This window comes from Mus caroli, unplaced genomic scaffold (assembly GCF_978045245.1).
Source record: "Mus caroli unplaced genomic scaffold, Mus_caroli_1 scaffold_18, whole genome shotgun sequence".
Taxonomy (NCBI): domain Eukaryota; kingdom Metazoa; phylum Chordata; class Mammalia; order Rodentia; family Muridae; genus Mus; species Mus caroli.
Window position 1 is genome coordinate 41,801,847 of NW_028227273.1, and position 20,331 is coordinate 41,822,177.

General features: G+C 39.4%; 1 protein-coding gene across 3 annotated transcripts in view; it reads right to left on the reverse strand.

The window, feature by feature from the left end:
- The window catches only part of Kcnh8 (potassium voltage-gated channel subfamily H member 8), a 367,560-nt gene that overhangs the window by 64,411 nt on the left and 282,818 nt on the right, over positions 1 to 20,331 (reverse strand). For all 3 annotated transcript variants that reach the window (XM_085832922.1, XM_085832923.1, XM_021149362.3), the window contains 2 exons: positions 14,290 to 14,489; positions 9,910 to 10,159 (listed from right to left, as the gene is read on the reverse strand). In XM_085832922.1, coding sequence (XP_085689048.1) covers positions 9,910 to 10,159; positions 14,290 to 14,489 — 450 coding nt within the window. The remainder of the gene's footprint in view (positions 1 to 9,909; positions 10,160 to 14,289; positions 14,490 to 20,331) is intronic.

Sequence of the window (20,331 nt, forward strand, 5' to 3'; positions counted from 1 at the left end):
CCTGAGCTTTCGTTTTCTGATCATTGAGAAATAGCTGTCACAGACAAAATGAAAGTAAAAACTGTCATTGGTAAAGCCAAACAAGCAAAAGTCAGGCAAAAGTGAACTAAGCATTTCCTAGAGAGAGCCTAGGGAGACTGCCCAAATATCCTCACAGGTCCTTGACATGTGGGAACCGAACTCCTTTCCTCAGGCTTTGCAATAAGAAGAACCACCTACTCATGCACCTCTCCCAGCAGAGAGAGGCTTGGCCACTGCAAGAATACCACCAGTACGTTGCTAAATTTGACACCTTGGAAGGAACTCCAATTTTGCTTTTGGATTCAGTCAATGTTTATGGGGCATGTGTGGTGGTGTTGAGTCTCACATTGAGCTCTGGCTAGACTTTCTTGCCTCTATAACTGTCCTGTGGATTTCTCCCTTTTTTGTTGTTGTTGTTGATTTTCCTGAACTAGTGTCATAACTACTCCAGATCTCAGTATCCTTATTTCTGAAATAAAAGAATGATTTCTGTGCCTTCTGTAGGTCATGGCTAGACTCCATGTTTGAAGAATTGGTTCTTCTTTGAGGATTAAGAACAATAACAATAAAGAATGTCAAATTACACAGAGGCATATAAATACCATTTGTCAAGACATCAGTTATCATACATGTCCATATTTTTTCAAACAGATGGGAAAAAATAGTAGGAAGGACAGTAAAGTAAAAGATGAAAAAATTCTATCTTCGTAACAAATTCCCCTGACAACTCTCTCCATGCACCAGACCTGGAAACACTTTTCATGTGTTGATTGGGAGATAGTGTTGCTTGAGTTGGGACATGAACACTTCTTCCTCCCAAAACCACTAGTTGATTTCAGTAGCAGAATGAACTCCCATTAAGTAATTAGAGACCAAATAGAAGCTGTGTGCTTAGTAAACCAGCATAGGTTAAATCAGCCACAGGAAATAATATTGTGAAGAAAGTTACATCATCCCATTGACATGGTAACCTTGGACTTTCAATTGTATGTGGCCTCAGTATCACAACAGAGTCTAGAATGGTCATGGGACAAGCTGAACTTACAGTACTTAGGTATCTATGTATGGTAGGAACGGAGAAGGGAAAGACCATCATAAAGTCACAATTTATGGAGAAATTTGGGCAAGGGAGCAAAACAGCAATAAATCTTTCAGCAATAATTTCTATTTCATTATAAGAATTATGACAATGTTTTATAAGCTGTAACAGTCAAAGAGAAGCCATTAAATTTGAGCTTTTTTTGCTCTAAAGTATTGAATGGTGTCTTTACCTTTCATTCCTAAAACTGTTGCTAGTCACCAAATTTAAAAAATGGCAAAGAATTAAAAGAAAAAAAAACTAATTTAAAAGAAGTATTATATCTGTGAATGTATGTCATATCATATGGTTCTGACAAAGTGCCAGATGCTCTCTCAAAAGGAGGCCATGCCAGTATGCAAATCACCAGGCTATAAAAGTTGCAATGGGACTAGGGAAACCCACTGGAAAATATGTAAGTAGTGCTTTGGAAGTAAATTAGAAATAATTGTCAATTCTAAGCCAGAATTACCAAATGGTAGAATGACTGTCCTTTACCTTTGCAAATTGACAAGAGGGAGGGACTGTTTTAGCATCTTCTGCACTTATATTATGGAAAATATCACAGGATGTTAGTAAAAACTGAGACAAATCTGAGAGGGAAGTCCCACCTTTCCTCTGTTTTCAAAACTGAAGTCCACATGTGAAGCAGTGAAAGCCACAGGGTCTGCCAGCACTCAGACTCTAGCTCCTCCCCTTTAGTTGAGGCAGCCACACTGCTCCAGTCTCTTATAAATGCTCTAACACAATTCAGCAAAGGTATGAGAACCCACAGAAATTTATTTCTGATGATCTGGAGCAGAAAAGTCTAAGGTTAAGGCTTTTAATTAGGGCCAACTTTCTATTGACTTATGACTGTAATATCATGGTAGCCGAAGCCAAGTGACTGGTTGGGCTTCTTTATAAACCCACTTTGGAATGTATTAACCACATCCTAGGTTCCCACCTCCTAATTTCATCTTGCCAAGGAATGGATTTCAGAAGATGAATTTAGAAGACAGGTGCAGATTTGACATATTTCAGCACTCAATAGTGGGGAACACCAGTTCACACTAGGGACTCTATAACCATCACTTCTCTCTACCAAAACGGAACCTGTCCTCAAGCTTACCACCTCAGAAGCAGCCTGACAGTGTTAACATGAAATGATGTGTATTCTTGAGACAAGAAGGAGCAGTGTTCTTCCATCCAGAATATAGAATAGTATTGGGGAAATAGAAAATGCTTTTACAGCTGTTGGCTTCAATGTCCCACATGTCAAAATACTTTGCAAAGATTTTTCACAGATCACTTCCTTAGAAAAACAGAATTAAAATTACTGCATTAATCACTTACTGACATGATTCTAGACATTGGTATAAAACGTTGATTTTTTTTAAGCTTTTTAATTATTATTATTTTTTTTCCTTCACTGTTTTTTTTTGTTTTTTGTTTTTTTTTATTCACTAAGTCCTTTAATATTTTGAATTTTCAGTATCTAACTGAAAGTCTCTTTTAAGACATACAAGTGCCAATCTACAGATGACAACATTTGTACAAGAGTAAACTTGTTCTCATGTTGAATTTTTTTTTCCACTGTTTTTTTTATTACATATTTTCCTCAATTACATTTCCAATGCTATCCCAAAAGTCCCCCATACCGCCCCCCACTTCCCTACCCTCCCATTCCCATTCTTTGGCCCTGGCATTCCCCTATATTGGGGCATATAAAGTTTGCAAGTCCAATGGGCCTCTCTTTCCAGTGATGGCCGACTAGGCCATCTTTCGATACATATGCAGCTAGAGACAAGAGCTCCGGGGTACTGGTTAGTTCATCATGTTGTTCCAACTATAGGGTTGCAGATCCCTTTAGCTCCTTGGGTACTTTCTCTAGCTTCTCCATTGGGAGCCCTGTGATCCATCCAAAAGCTGACTGTGAGCATCCACTCCTGTGTTTGCTAGGCCCCTGCATAGTCTCAAAAGAGACAGCTATCTTTGGGTCCTTTCAGCAAAATCTTGCTAGTGTATGCAATGGTGTCAGCGTTTAGAAGCTGATTATGGGATGGATCCCTGGATACGGCAGTCTCTAGATGGTCCATCCTTTCATCACAGCTCCGAACTTTGTCTCTGTAACTCCTTCCCTGGGTGTTTTGTTCCCAATTCTAAGAAGGGGCACAGTGTCCACATTTTGGTCTTCATTCTTCTTGAGTTTCATGCGTTTAGCAAATTGTATCTTATATCTTGGGTATCCTAAGTTTTGGGCTAATATCCACTTATCAGTGAATACATATTGTGTGAGTTCCTTTGTGATTGTGTTACCTCACTCAAGATGATGCCCTCCAGGTCCATCCATTTGGCTAGGAATTTCATAAATTCATTCTTTTTAATAGCTGAGTAGTACTCCATTGTGTAAATGTACCATAATTTCTGTATCCATTCCTCTGTTGAGGGACATCTGGGTTCTTTCCAGCTTCTGGCTATTATAAATAGGGCTGCTATGAACATAGTGGAGCATGTGTCCTTCTTACCGGTTGGGACATCTTCTGGATATATGCCCAGAAGAGGTATTGCTGGATCCTCCGGTAGTACTATGTCCAATTTTCTGAGGAACCGCCAGACTGATTTCCAGAGTGGTTGTACAAGCTTGCAATCCCACCAACAATGGAGAAGTGTTCCTCTTTCTCCACATCCTCGCCAGCATCTGCTGTCACCTGAATTTTTGATCTTAGCCATTCTGACTGATGTGAGGTGGAATCTCAGGGTTGTTTTGATTTGCATTTCCCTGATGATTAAGGATGTTGAACATTTTTTCAGGTGCTTCTCTGCCATTCGGTATTCCTCAGGTGAGAATTCTTTGTTCAGTTCTGAGCTCCATTTTTTAATGGGGTTATTTGACTTTCTGGAGTCCACCTTCTTGAGTTCTTTATATATATTGGATATTAGACCCTTATCTGATTTAGGATAGGTAAAGATCCTTTCCCAATCTGTTGGTGGTTTTTTTGTCTTATTGATGGTGTCTTTTGCCTTGCAGAAGCTTTGCAGTTTCATGAGGTCCCACTTGTCAATTCTCGATCTTACAGCACAAGCCATTGCTGTTCTATTCAAGAATTTTTCCCCTGTGCCCATATCTTCAAGGCTTTTCCCCACTTTCTCCTCTATAAGTTTCAGTGTCTCTGGTTTTATGTGAAGTTCCTTGATCCACTTAGACTTGACCTTAGTACAAGGAGATAGGAATGGATCGATTCGCATTCTTCTACATGATAACAACCAGTTGTGCCAGCACCATTTGTTGAAAATGCTGTCTTTCTTCCACTGGATGTTTTTAGCTCCCTTGTCGAAGATCAAGTGACCGTAGGTGTGTGGGTTCATTTCTGGGTCTTCAATTCTATTCCATTGGTCTATTTGTCTGTCACTATACCAGTACCATGCAGTTTTTATCACAATTGCTCTGTAGTAAAGCTTTAGGTCTGGCATGGTGATTCCACCAGAGGTTCTTTTATCCTTGAGAAGAGTTTTTGCTATCCTAGGTTTTTTGTTATTCCAGATGAATTTGCAGATTGCACTTTCTAATTCGTTGAAGAATTGAGTTGGAATTTTGATGGGGATTGCATTGAATCTGTAGATTGCTTTTGGCAAGATAGCCAATTTTAAAATGTTGATCCTGCCAATCCATGAGCATGGAAGATCTTTCCATCTTCTGAGATCTTCTAGAATTTCTTTCTTCAGAGACTTGAAGTTCTTATTATACAGATCTTTCACTTCCTTAGTTAGAGTCACGCCAAGATATTTTATATTATTTGTGACTATTGAGAAGGGTGTTGTTTTCCTAATTTCTTTCTCAGCCTGTTTATTCTTTGTGTAGAGAAAGGCCATTGATTTGTTTGAGTTAATTTTATATCCAGCTACTTCACCGAAGCTGTTTATCAGGTTTAGGAGTTCTCTGGTGGAATTTTTAGGGTCACTTATATATACTATCATATCATCTGCAAAAAGTGATATTTTGACTTCATCTTTTCCAATTTGTATCCCTTTGATCTCCTTTTGTTGTCGAATTGCTCTGGCTAGGACTTCAAGTACTATGTTGAATAGGTATGGAGAAAGTGGACAGCCTTGTCTAGTCCCTGATTTTAGAGGGATTGCTTCAAGCTTCTCACCATTTACTTTGATGTTGGCTACTGGTTTGCTGTATATTGCTTTTATCATGTTTAGGTATGGGCCTTGAATTCCTGATCTTTCCAAGACTTTTATCATGAATGGGTGTTGGATCTTGTCAAATGCTTTTTCTGCATCTAACGAGATGACCATGTGGTTTTTGTCTTTGAGTTTGTTTATATACTGGATTACGTTGATGGATTTCCGTATATTGAACCATCCCTGCATCCCTGGGATGAAACCTACTTGGTCAGGATGGATGATTGTTTTGATGTGTTCTTGGATTCGGTTAGCAAGAACTTTATTGAGTATTTTTGCATCAATATTCATAAGGGATATTGGTCTGAAGTTTTCTATCTTTGTTGGGTCTTTTTGTGGTTTAGGTATCAGAGTAATTGTGGCTTCATAGAATGAGTTGGGTAGAGTACCTTCTGTTTCTATTTTGTGGAATAGTTTGTGAAGAACTGGGATTAGATCTTCTTTGAAGGTCTGATAGAACTCTGCACTAAACCCATCTGGTCCTGGGCTTTTTTTGGTTGGGAGACTATTAATGACTGCTTCTATTTCTTTGGGGGATATAGGGTTGTTTAGATCATTAACCTGATCTTGGTTCAACTTTGGTACCTGGTATCTGTCTAGGAACTTCTCCATTTCATCCAGGTTCTCCAGTTTTGTTGAGTATAGCCTTTGGTAGAAGGATCTGATGGTGTTTTGGATGTCTTCAGGATCTGTTGTTATGTCTCCTTTTTCATTTCTGATTTTGTTAATTAGAATACTTTCCCTGTGCCCTCTAGTGAGTCTGGCTAAGGGTTTATCTATCTTGTTGATTTTCTCAAAGAACCAGCTCCTTGATTGGTTGATTCTTTGAATAGTTCTTCTTGTTTCCACTTGATTGATTTCGCCCCTGAGTTTGATTATTTCCTGCCGTCTACTCCTCTTGGGTGAATTTGCTTCCTTTTGTTCTAGTGCTTTTAGGTGTGTTGTCAAGCTGCTAATGTGTGCTCTTTCTAGTTTCTTTTTGGAGGCACTCAGAGCTATGAGTTTTCCTCTTAGAAATGCTTTCATTGCGTCCCATAAGTTTGGGTATGTTGTGGCTTCATTTTCATTGAACTCTAAAAAGTCCTTGATTTCTTTCTTTATTCCTTCCTTGACCAAGGTATCATTGAGAAGAGTGTTGTTCAGTTTCCACGTGAATGTTGGCTTTCTATTATTTATTTTGTTATTGATGATCAGCCTTAGTCCATGGTGATCTGATAGGATGCATGGGACAATTTCAATGTTTTTGTATCTGTTGAGTCCTGTTTTGTGCCCAATTACGTGGTCAATTTTGGAGAAGGTACCATGAGGTGCTGAGAAGAAGGTATATCCTTTTGTTTTAGGGTAAAATGTTCTGTAGATATCTGCCAGATCCATTTGATCCATAACTTCTGTTAGTTTCACTGTGTCCCTGTTTAGTTTCTGTTTCCATGATCTGTCCATTGGTGAAAGTGGTGTGTTGAAGTCTCCCACTATTATTGTATGAGGTGCAATGTGTGCTTTGAGATTTACTAAAGTTTCTTTAATGAATGAGGCTGCCTTTGTATTTGGAGCATAGATATTCAGGATTGATAGTTCCTCTTGGAGGATTTTACCTTTGATGAGTATGAAGTGCCCCTCCCTGTCTTTTTTGATGACTTTGGGTTGGAAGTCAATCTTATCTGATATTAGAATGGCTACTCCAGCTTGTTTCTTCAGACCATTTGCTTGGAAAATTGTTTTCCAGCCTTTCATTCTGAGGTAGTGTCTATCTTTTTCTCTGAGATGAGTTTCTTGTAAGCAGCAAAATGTTGGGTCTTGTTTGTGTAGCCAGTTTGTTAGTCTATGTCTTTTTATCGGGGAGTTGAGTCCATTGATATTAAGAGATATTAAGGAAAAGTAATTGTTGTTTCCTGTTATTTTTGTTGTTAAAGTTGGCATTCTGTTCTTGTGGCTGTCTTCTTTTCGGTTTGTTGAGGGATTACCTTCTTGTTGTTTCTAGGGCGTGGTTCCTGTCCTTGTATTGGTTTTTTTCTGTTATTATCCTTTGAAGGGCTGGATTCGTGGAGAGATAATGTGTGAATTTGGTTTTGTCGTGGAATACTTTGGTTTCTCCATCTATGTTAATTGAGAGTTTGGCTGGGTATAGTAGCCTGGGCTGGAATTTGTGTTCTTTTAGTGTCTGTATAACATCTGTCCAGGATCTTCTGGCTTTCATAGTCTCTGGTGAAAAATCTGGTGTAATTCTGATAGGCTTGCCTTTATATGTTACTTGGCCTTTTTCTCTTACTGCTTTTAGTATTCTATCTTTATTTAGTGCATTTGTTGTTCTGATTATTATGTGTCGGGAGGTATTTCTTTTCTGGTCCAGCCTATTTGGAGTTCTGTAGGCTTCTTGTATGTTCATGGGCATCTCTTTCTTTAGATTTGGGAAGTTTTCTTCTATAATTTTGTTGAAGATATTTGCTGGTCCTTTGAGTTGAAAATCTTCATTCTCATCCACTCCTATTATCCGTAGGTTTGGTCTTCTCATTGTGTCCTGTATTTCCTGGATGTTTTGAGTTAGGATCTTTTTGCATTTTCCATTTTCCTTGATTGTTGTGCCCATGTTCTCTATGGAATCTTCTGCACCTGAGATTCTCTCTTCCATCTCTTGTATTCTGTTGCTGATGCTTGCATCTCTGGTTCCAGATTTCTTTCCTAGGGTTTCTATCTCCAGTGTTGCCTCATTTTGGGTTTTCTTTATTGTGTCTACTTCCCATTTTAGGTCTAGTATGGTTTTGTTCATTTCCATCATCTGATTGGATGTGTTTTCCTGTTTCTCTTTAAGGACTTCTACCAGTTTGGTTGTGTTTTCCTGTTTTTCTTTAAGGAATTGTAACTCTTTAGCCATGTTCTCCTGTAGTTCTTTAAAGTCCTTCTTGATGTCCTCTACCATCATCATGAGATATGCTTTTAAATCCAGGTCTAGTTTTTCAGGTGTTTTGGGGTGCCCTGGACTGGGCGAAGTGGGAGTGCTGGGTCCTGATGATGGTGAGTGGTCTTGGTTTCTGTTAGTAAGATTCTTACCTTTACCTCTCGCCATCTGGTAATCTCTGGAGTTGTTATAGTTGTCTCTGTTCAGAGGTTGTTCTTCTGGTGATTCTGAGTATCCTCTGTCAGCAGACCTGGGAGACAGGCTCTCTCCTCTGAGTTTCAGTGGTTAGAGCACTCCCTGCTGACAAGCTTTCCTCTTAAAGGGAAGGTGTACAGATATCTGGCGTTTGGACCTCCTCCTGGCCGAAGAAGAAGGCGGAAAAGAGGACCTTTCCCAGATGCTGTGTTGCTTTGACAGGTCACAGAAGCTGTAGGCTTCTGTGGTACACACTCTCAGCTGTGCAGACTAAGTTCCTAAGTTCAGTGGAGTCCTGGATCCAAGATGTGCTCCCTGCTCCTGAGGCAGAGGCCTCCTGTGCAGGGCAGACCACTGTCTTCCAGCTAGGAGGGTGCCGGATGTCTGTGGCCCCAAAAGGGTGCTGCCTCAGCGGCTCTGTGGCTCCCGCCTGTCCCAGAAGCTGTCTGCCTCTGTGGTCCTCAGTCTTACCTGTACAGAGTAAGTTCGGCGGAGTCCCGGAGCCAAGATGGCGCTCCCTGCAGGGCATGTCACTGTCCTCCGGCTGGGAGGGTGCTGGATGTCTGCGGCCCCAAAAGGGTGCTGCCTCAGCGGCTCTGTGGCTCCCGCCTGTCCCAGAAGCTGTCTGCCTCTGTGGTCCTCACTCTGACCTGTACAGACTAAGTTCGGCGGAGTCCCTGAGCCAAGATGGCGCTCTCTGCAGGGCAGGTCACTGACCAAAACGTTGATTTTTAAAATGTACCCTGGATTAATCTGGTGCTCACCCCTCTCCACCATCCTGGGTGAATTTTCTGTTTTATCATTCTCTTGAGTTTAATTGCATAAAGGGAAAATTTTCTAGCAATTTCTGTTTTGCCACATTTCTAGTCCTTAGACCAATGTTCAATAATGATTAGTTATATAAAAAATGAGAGTGAGCTTGAAAAGAACTCAGATAATACAGGGAGAGGAATTTTTCTATATTAGCCCACACATTGTCTTCTGCTGGTTGCTCTTTATATTTCAGTGAAAACTAATTGTGTCTAGTATTTGAAGTCGACATCACGGCACAGAGTTTCCACAGTTATGAGTTTTCTCTGAGGAACTGAAAGGAGGCTGTGTCACCTTTGCAGTACCAGGTTAATGACAGTGATCAAGTTTTTTCTCAAAGTTAAAATCATTTTTCCTCTCTTTCTGGCACAGATAAAACACAATTCTAATGTTCTTTGTACTGGTTCTCCAAAAAATATAGAAATTCTCCATAAAAACAGAGCTGCTGTTTCTTCCACAGGATGCTGTATGGTTTGTGAGCAGGAGTGAGAAAGACAGACTGTGTATGGAATCTGGGTATTTACTCACTTGTAAAATGATAATATTTATACGACCCGAATTTTGTTTGTATAGAAATCATGATATGCTTTGTAAGACACTTATGTAAATTGAATCCAATATGGAGTCCATATTGGATTTAATCTGTCATTTGCCAACTCCTGTTAACATCTCCCCCTTCCCTACTTGGTATTCTTTATACTCTAGAGTAAAATTTCAGAGAAACCTTTCAGCAGAAACCTACCTAGAATAGCCAACACCATGCTGTCTTTAAGAACTTCCATAGAGCCTGAGCACACGAAGTAGATGGCCTGCAAAGCATCCCCCTGGCGCAGCAGATACTCTCCCGGAGCACAAAAGGAGGTTTTAATATGGAGAGACAGAGACCTGAGGCAGCCCCGGCTGGCACATTCGAACAGAGACAGCTGTAAGATCTCCTTGTTCAGATGCATTGTGATGTCAGAGCGCAGCTCATCTGGAAAGTCTTTTAAAAGCTGGTGGGAAAGAGGGCAGGAAAAAGAAATTTCAATGAGTTGTGTCTACTCAACCAGTTTGCAAGATATCACTGCCACTCTTCCTACTTGAATGAATTGCACTATACAAGAGTAGGCTGTTATAGTATCTGAGAATTTCTCTGTACAATCTCCAGGGCTAGGTACTGACTATGACTTTAGCTATGTACCATGGACAATCAGCTGATAATAAATCTGAAGTAATTTTTAAAATTTCTACATATCCTAGTAGAAAAACTTGCAGCACTTCCATCCAGACTCCTATTGGGATAGATTTAGGAGCTTAGACACACTCTCCTTTTTATGATATATACAGAGATAATATTATCACTCTTAAAATGCTGATTACCAGGTTTGAAATATGAGAGAGCATTGAATTTGTCTTACAGGGTATGGCTTACTTCACTTAATATATTGACCTCATGTTCTATCCATTCATGCCACCAAAAGGTCATGATTTTATTTTTCTCTATGGTGAATAAAATTCCATTGAAAAGTTTGGGGAGCACAGTGAAAGGTGAAGATAGATAAAAATATAGAATGAGTTAACTCAGAGAATAGTTTGTTACTTGGTTACTGGATTGTTTGACATGTTGGTGGACTAGTTAGTGGATTAATACAGTGTCTTTTTTAACTAGATATTTTATGTATTTACATTTCAAATGTATCCCCTTTCCCAGTTTCTCCTCTGGGACCCCCTCATTCTATCCCCCCTGCTTCTATGAGGGTGCTCCTACACCCACAGACCCATTCCCACCTCATCACTCTGGGATTTCCCTACACTAGGGGATGGGGCCTTCACAGGACCAATGATCTCTCCTCCCATCAATGCCAGACAATGCCATTCTCTGCTACATATGCAACTTGAGAAATGGGTTCCTCTATGCATACTCTTTGGTTGCTGGCTTAGTCCCTGGCAACTCTGTGGGGGTCTGGTTGATTGATATTGTTGTTCTTCCTATGGGGTTGCAAACCCCTTCAGCTTCTTCAGTTCTTTCTCTAACTCCTCCATTGGGGTCCAGTGGTTGACTGTGAGCACCCACTTCTGTATTTGTCAAGCTCTGGCCTCAGGCAGAGCCTCTCAGGAGACAGCCATATCAGGCTCCTGTCAGCAAGCACTTCTTGGCATCCACAATAGTATCTGGGTTTGGTGACTGTATATCCATATGGATTCCCAGGTGGGGCAGTCTCTGGATGATCTTTCCTTCAGTCTCTGCTCCATACTTTGCCTCTGTATTTTCTTTAGACAGGAGCCATTCTGGATTAAAAATTTGGAGATGAGTGGGTGGTCCCCTATCCCAACCAGCAGCCTTGCCTAACATCTGGATATTGTCTCTACAGGTTCTCCCATTCCTTTCTTGGTAATTTCAGCTAATGTCATCAATGTTGGGTCCTGGGAGCCCCTTGCTTTCCTGGCATCTGAGACTTGCTAGTGGCTACCCTCCCTTTCCTCATTGCTACAGACCTCTGTTCAAATTCCAGTCCCTCTGTACATCATCCCCATCTCTTCCCATACCTGATCATGCCATCTTTTCCCACTCCCCCTCCTCTCTTCCTCCCAAGTCCTTCCCTCCCACTACCTCCTGTGAGTATTTTGTTCCCATTTCTAAGAAGCACTTAAGGATCCATATTTTGGTCTTCCTTCTTCTTGAGTTTCATGTGGTCTTTCAATTTTATCTTGAGTATTCCAAGATTTTGAGCTAATATCCACTTATCAGTGAGGGCATACCATGTGTGTTCTATTGTGACTGGGCTACCTCACTCAGGATGATATTATCTAGCTCCATCAATTTGCCTAAGAATTTCTTGAAGTCATTGTTTTTAATAACTGAGTGGTACTCCATTGTGTAAATGTATCACATTTTTTGTATCCATTCTTCTACTGAAGGACATCTGGGCTCTTTCCAGCTTCTGGCTATTATAAATAATGCTGCTATGAACATAGTGGACCATGTGTCCTTGTTATATGTTGGAGCATACTTTGGATATATGCCCAGGAGTGGTATAGCTTTGTCCTCAGGTAGTACTATGACCAATTGTCTGGAGGAATTGCCAGACTGATTTCCAGAGTGGTTGTTCCAATTTGCAATCCCATCAACAATGGAGAAGTAGTCCTCTTTCCCCACATCCTCACCAGGATCTGCTGTCACCTGAGATTTTGATCCTAGCCATTCTGGCTAGTGTGAGGTAGAATCTTAGAGCCATTTTGATTTGCATTCTCATGATGACTAAGGATGATGAACATTTCTTTAGGTGCTTCTTAGCCATTCAAGTTCCCTCAGTTGATAATTTTATATTTAGCTTTCTTCTCCATTTTTAAAAGGGTTATTTTGTTCGTTGGAGTCTAACTTCTTGTGATCTTTGTATATAATTGATATTAGCCTTTTCCCAGTCTGTTGGTTGCTGTTTTGTCCTATTGACAGTATCCTTTGCCTTACAGAAACTTAGAAATTTCTTGAGGTCCCATTTGTTGATTCTTGATTTTAGATCAGAAGCCATTGGTGTTCTGTTCAGGAACTTTCTCCTGTGCCCATGTGTTTGAGACCTTTCCCCATTTTCTCTTCTATTTGTTTTAGTGTATCTGGTTTTATGTGGAGGTACTTGATTCACTTTGACTTGTACTTTATACAAGGAGATAAGAATGGATCAATTGATATGCATTCTTCTACATGATGACTGCCAGTTGAACCTGCACCATTTATTGAAAATGCTGTCTTTTTTTCCACTGGGTGTTTTTAGCTTCTTTGTCAAAGATCAAGTGACCATAGTTGTGTGGGTTCATTTCTGGGTCTTCAATTCTATTCCATTGATCTTTTTGCCTGTTTCTATACCAGTACCACACAGTTTTTGTCACTATTTCTCTGTAATACAGCTTGAGGTCAGAGATGGTGATTCCTCCAGAAGTTCTTTAATTGTTGAGTGTAGTTTTCACTATCCTGGGTTTTTGGTTATTCCAAATGAATTTGAAAATTGCTCTTTCTTACTCTATGAAGAATTGGGTTAGAATTTTGATGGGGATTGCCTTGAATCTGTACATTGCTTTCAGCAAAATGGCCATTTTTACATTGGTCCTGCCAATCCATGAGCATGGGAGATTTTTCTATTTTCTGAGGTCTTCTTCAATTTCTTTCTTCAAAGGCTTGAAGTTCTTGTCATTCAGATTTTTACATTTGCTTGATTAGAGCCACACCAAGGTATTTTATATTATTTCTGACTATTGTGAAGGGTGTAGTTTCCCTCATTTCTTTGAGTAGAGGAAGGCTACTTATTTGTTTGAGTTAATTTTTTTATCCAGCTACTTTGCTGAAGTTGTTCATCAGCTGTAGGAGTTCTCTGGTGGAGGTTTTGGGGTCACTTAAGTATACTATCATATCATCTGCAAATAGTGTTATTTTGACTTCTTTCTTTCCTATTTACATACACTGTCTTGCATAGTGGTTACTTGGGACTATTTCTTGAATTCTACAGACATTACTTTGCCTATATTTTGTTTTTTTTTTTTTAAACTATGGATCAATACGACAGACAAGTTTACATTGAGTATTCACCCAACATTATAACATTAAATTGTCATAAGGGTGAATCCTTTAAAAAGCACAGTGAGAGTGAATTTGGTAGAAAATCGCTATGAAACTGTCATCACAGAGTGACATTGTGAAGACATCAGTAGTGACACACAAAGAAAGGTGGTTTGCCAACCAGGTAGCATACACAAACTGGTTCAAGGCCCTGACCTATATGCAGCAGAGGAATGCTTGGTCTGGCCTCTGTGGGAGAAGACATGCTTAACACTTGAGAAAGACTTGAGGTCCCAGGGAGTGGGAAAGCCTGGAAGCAAAGAGGGAACATCCTCTTGGAGGCAGGGAGAAAGAGGAATGGGATGAGGAACTGTGGGAGGGTGTACTGGGAGGGAGGCAATGACTGGACTGAAAATAATAATAATAATAATAATAATAATAATTTTAAAAGTGGGTTGTAGGCCTATGAGGGTTGAAGGACAAAAAGATAACATTGGTAACACTGTCCCTGTCTTATGCCTGTATTAGAACATCTAGTTTTTACATGATAAGTGTATGCTTTTTGAATATATCAACATAAGAGATGCACATTACCTCATTTGAATCTATCCCATTGTTGACTGACCAAGTTGTCTGAAAGTACTCGAGCATCCTCTGCTTGAGTTGCTGAGGCAGGTGGTGCACACGGATGAAGTCTTTTAGGTCCTTGGTTCTAGTGTGGTACAGGCTCCATCTAGAGTACATTCTCTGTATGATGGCAGTCACGTTCCCAAATACTAAGGCATGCATCAGGGCTAGAGAGCACAACAGAACACAGGCTAGTAAGGCAGAGGCTCCTTTTACATAAAAGTCTATTCCATATATGGGTTAGAGTAAAGCATGCTTATTTGGCCATACTAATATGATTCCATTGCTAGGAGCATGTGGAGACAACCCTTCAGTCATAAGGTAAACCCAGAAGCAGTCATTTTACTCCACATGGCCTTATCAAAGTAAAAATAGCTTTAATAATAATAATATATGAAGTAGCGCCTTTGACACACATGCATCTTTTTAGCTGCCCTTCTGGATCTGAAAAACCTTTCCTTTGAACTCTATCAATGTAGGATTATTTTAGTAGTTGCACATACTTTCATAGTTATGATTCAATTCTCTCAAGAGTTCCATAGGATAGGCTAAACATTTACAGTTAGCAATTATTCTATTACACTAGCAGGTATTTTTAAAAACAAACCTAATTATAATAACCGGGTGACTATTGTTTGAATTTTAGTCTCACAGAGCAAAATCATCACTTTAAGGACTTGGGACATAGCTCAGTTGCATAGCACTTGCTGAAGTTATTTATGGCCATGAGTTTGATTCCATGAACCAAAAAGTAAGTAAATAAAAATAGTTGCAGGATATTAATAAATGATGTGCTTACATTACTATTAATATTAAAACAGCTGTTACAGATTTGAGGATTCCCTGAGAAGTGGGAGACTGGGGTGACAAAAAGGTCAATTCTCTTCTTCACTTCAGCTTTGCAAGGACATTAATCTTAAAGGAGACACTCAAAATTTGAGACCAGGACAGACACAAAAGAATGTACTAAAACACAGATGCTTGGTATAGATTCACTATCACTGTCCTGATTAAACCAGTGATCCTTTGTTTCAGTGAAGTTTCCTATTTAGTTTGCACTGTTTTGTTTTCATTTGTGTGCTTATGGTAAAACATCTTCTCCAAAAACAATTTAGGCAAGAAACAAATTCACTTAAGCTTGAAATTTCAAGTAATAGTTTATCATTGTGGGGGAAATCAAAGCAGCTAGTCATATGCCATTCACAGTCAAGAGCAAAAAGTAGTGAATATATACTCAATTATGTCCTTGCTTGATTTCTGCACCCCTCACAGAGTTCAGAACCCCATACTTAGGGAATGCTACAATCCACAGTGGGCTAGATCTTCCCACATTGCTTAAGAAAATCCCTCCCATACATGTTCACAAGCCAACCAGATTTAGACAATCCTTCTTTGAGAACCTTCCCAGATGATTTGGGATTGTGTCAATTTGACAATGAAAGCTGACCATCAGAGTACCCAACTTCCATATTTTACTATGCCAGTCCAAGCCTAATCTACTGCCAGAGAATTTATATTAGCTCTTCTTTGAGAGTAAGGTAGAATTCTACACTAAAACCATTTGGCCCTTCCACAAAATAGAAACAGAAAGAACACTACCTAATTCATTCTATGAAGCTACTGTTACTCAGATGCCTAAACCACAGAAAGACATAAAGAAGAAGGAAAACTTCAAGCCAATTTTACATATGGATATCAATGTTCAATAAAATTCTTGCAAACTGAATCAAGGAACACATCAAAACCATCGTTCATCACGATCAAGTATGCTTCATACCAAGGATACAAGGATGGTTCAATATGTGAAAGTCCATCAATGTAATACATTATATAAACAGACTCAAGAAAAAAAGTCACATGATCATCTCATTACATGCTGAAAAGCCTTTGACAAAATACAATATCCATTCATCTTAAAAGACTTGTAGAGATCAGGAATTCATGCTACACACCTAAACATAATGAAAGCAATATATAGCAAGCCAACAGCCAACATCAAATTAAATGAAAAGAAACTAGAAACAATCTCATTAAAATCAGGGACAAGACAAGGCTGCCTACTCTCTCCCTGTCTATTTAATGTCGTACTTGAAGTTCTAGCTAGAGCAATTAGACAACAAAAGGAGATCAAGGAAAAACAAATTGTAAAAAAAAAAATAAATAAAAGAGAAATCAAAGTATCACTATTTACAGATGATATGATAGTGTACATAAGCAACCCTGAAAATTCCACCAGAGAACTGCTTGAGCTGACAAACAACTTCAGCAAAGTGTCAGGATATAAAATTAAACAAATCACGAACCTTCATTTATACAAATGATAAACATGTCGACAAAGAAATTAGAGAAACAACACCCTTCACAATGGCCACAAATAGTATAAAATATCTTGGTTTAACCAGTGGCAAGCAAGAGAAAGATGTATATGGCAAAAACTTCAAATCCCTGAAGAAAGAAATCAAAGACATCAGAAGATGCAAAGACCTCCTATGCTCATGGATTGGTATGATTAACATAGTGAAAATGGCCATCTTACTAAAAGCAATCTACAGATTCAATGATATCCTGATCAAATTCCAACACAATTCTTCACGGACATGGAAAGAGAAATTCTCAACTTCATATGGAAAACCAAAAAAAAAAAAAAAAAAAAAATCCAGGATAGCCAAAACAATTCTCAATAAAAAAATATCTGGGGGAATAATCATTCCTGACCTCAATCTGTACTACAAAGCAATAGCGATAAAGACGACAAGGTACTGGTACAGAGACAGATGGGTCTATCACTGCAATAGAATGGAAGACCCAGAAATAAACCCATCCACCTATGGACACTTGTTCCTTAACAAAGAAGCCAAAAACATATAGTGGAAAAAGAAAGTGTCTTCAATAAATGGTGCTCTTAATTAGTAGGGTTCTGTTTGTAGAAGAATGAAAAAAGATCCATATTTATCTCCTTGCAGAAAGCTTAACTCCAAGTGGATCAAGGACCTCAACATAAAACCCAATGCACTGAATATAAATAATAGAAGAGAAAGTGGGAAAGAGTACAGGGGAAAATTTCCTGAACAGAACACCAATGGCTCAGGCGCTAAGATCAAGAATTGACAAATGGATACTCATGAAACTGAAAAGCTTCCATAAGGCAAAAGACACCATAATAGGATAAATCAAGAACCTACAGATTGGCAAAAAACAAAAACAAAAACAAAACAAAACAAAAACAAAAAACAACAAAAAAGAAAACAAAAAACAAAAAGCAAAACCCAACTTCACTAACCCTACATACAATAGAGGGCTAATATCCAAAATCGATAAAGGACTCAAGAAGTTAATTTCCAGAAAAAAAATCAAATAATCTAATTAAAATTTGTGGTAGAGAGTCAAATAGAGAAATCATATCAAAGGAATTGAGAATATAGGAGAAGCACTTAAAGAAAGGTTCAAAGTCCAGTCATCAGGGAAATGCAAATCAAAATGACACTGAGATTCTACCTTACACAATCAGAATGGTAAAATACCACAAGTGACACCACATGCTGGTGAGGGTGTGGAGAAAGAGGGACACTTCTCCATTACTGGTGGGATTGCAAACTGGTACAACCACTCTGGAAATCAATCTGGGGGTTCCTCAGAAAATTGAAAGTATTTCTAGCTCTTCCCCTCCTGGGCATATACCCAATAGATTCCCTATCATCCCACAAGGATACTTGTTCCACTATATTCATAGCAGCCTTAATTGTAAGTTCCAGAATCTGGAAACAATCCAAATGTCCCTCAACTGAAGAATGAATACAGAAAATGTATTTCATTTACACAGTGGAATACTATTCAGCTATTAAAAATGAGGACATCATGAATTTTTCAGGCAAATAAATGGAACTAGAAAATATCATCCTGAGTGTGGCAACTCACACCCTAAAGGATATGTATAGTAGGTATTCACTGATAAGTGATATTAGTGTACTCACTGATATTAGTTGAAAAGTACAGAATACCTGGGATACAACCTACAGACTATAAGAAGTTTAATAAGCAGGAAGGCCCAAGTGGGGATGTTTCAGTCCCACTGAAAAGGGAGAACAAAATAATCACAGGAAGCAGAGGGAGGGAGGGACCTCGGTGGGCAATGTAGAGGAGGGGAAAGGGAAAGCAGGATCAAGTGTGGGAGGAGGGATGCAGACAACAGAGAAGCCCAGAGGGCCAGGAAAATAAATGGAAATATGCATCCTCTTGGGTTTGTGTGTGTGTGTGTGTGTGTGTGTGCAGCTCTAGAAAGTCCCAGAGAGGGATGACCTTAGCCAAAATGACCAACAGTGGGAAAAGGAAAACTCATCATAGTTGTCCCCCAGTAGATAGTGTCTCTCAAGTGGACGGACAGCAATTACCAAACCACAGTTAAAATTCTGAATTTTTCTTGTCTAAAATAATTGTAGGGACACAAATGGAGAAGAGGTTGAAGGAAAGGCAATCCAGTGACTGGTCCATCAGGGGTGGGCACCAAGGCCTCATACTATTACTGATGCTATGTTGTGCTTACAGACAGTAGCCTAGCATGGCTGTCCTCTGAGAGTCCCTACCAGCAGCTGACTAAGACAAATATACCCAACCGTTGAACTAAAGTCTTTGACCACTATGGTTGAATTAGGGGACAGATTGAAGAAGCAGAAGGTGAGGACAACTCCATAGGAAGACCAGCAGTCTCAACTAACCAGGACCCCTGGGGATTCCCAGAGACTGAGCCACCAACAAGGAGCATACATGAGCCAGTATGAGGCCCAGCACATATATGGTAGAGGACTGCGTGGTTTGGCCCCAGTGGGAGAAAATAAGCCTATTCCTCAAGAGACTTGAGGCCCCAGAGAAGAGGAATGCCTGGGGTTGAAGGAGCACACTCTAGGAAGCAAGAGGAAGGAGAAATGGGATGAAGAACTGTGAAAGGGAAGACCAGGTATGAGGCAATGACTGGAATGTTAAAAAAAAACAAAAGAAAAACCAACCAACAAAGAAACAACAAACAAACAAAACAACAACAAAAAAACAGCAACAAAAACTACGACTAGTGTTTGACAAAGATGCAAGTATTTATTCTTCACAAGTACAGGGTCAATGGGAGAGAGATAAGGTTGTTTCTGAAAATCAGACATAGAGCACTGGGCTTGCTTACCAGGAGATTTCTACTTTTGGAAGTAGTTGGCAACAAGGTAGAAAAGACACTGCAGGATTTTGCATTTCTTAGTGGTTACCGGAATGGAGTGAGAATGGCTCATGTACATACCAAGAGATAACCCAAGAAGACTTGGCTTTACCTAGGGCTATGAAAACAAAAGATGGAAGAGAGCCTAGACATCTCATGCGCATGGGCAGATCCATTTACAGTGACCTAAGATTTGAAACCTGGTCCCTACCCTGGAGTAGGACAATAGGATAAGAAGCTCATGGATTCTGTAAAATCTCCATTTCAGAATATTTTATTTTCTAAAAGGGAACTAAGCCATGAATAGCTTGTTTGGGAGGATCTAATGAAATGTCCTGGTACCAAAATATCACTGTGGGAGGAACAGCAGTAGAAGTTCCTTAGCACCAAACTACATACAGTACAAACATAAACACATGAACAAACCTATCTTGAATATTTCAGGACAGCACCAGATCAATTTATTTTTTTGCCCCATAGTCACCAGAAGTTGATGAATGCCAATGTATACATTTCATTTTAACCTAACATTAAAATTAAAATTCCATAGCAAGTCATATATGATAGTTTTTCTGTAGACTAATGGCTCCCATGACTATAAAATCACATTTTTAAGAACAATATATTATTTGTAAAAGTTACTTAGAGTTAAATTTGGAACCCATCTCCAGGAGGTAATATAAGACTGCAAAGACAATAGAGGCTTCAGAGTCAGACAAATCTAGGTTTGAATCCTTGCTTTCCTCTTTCTCATTGTGAGAACTTACCAAGCTAAATCTCTTTATATGCCCACATTTACCTTATATGTTAAG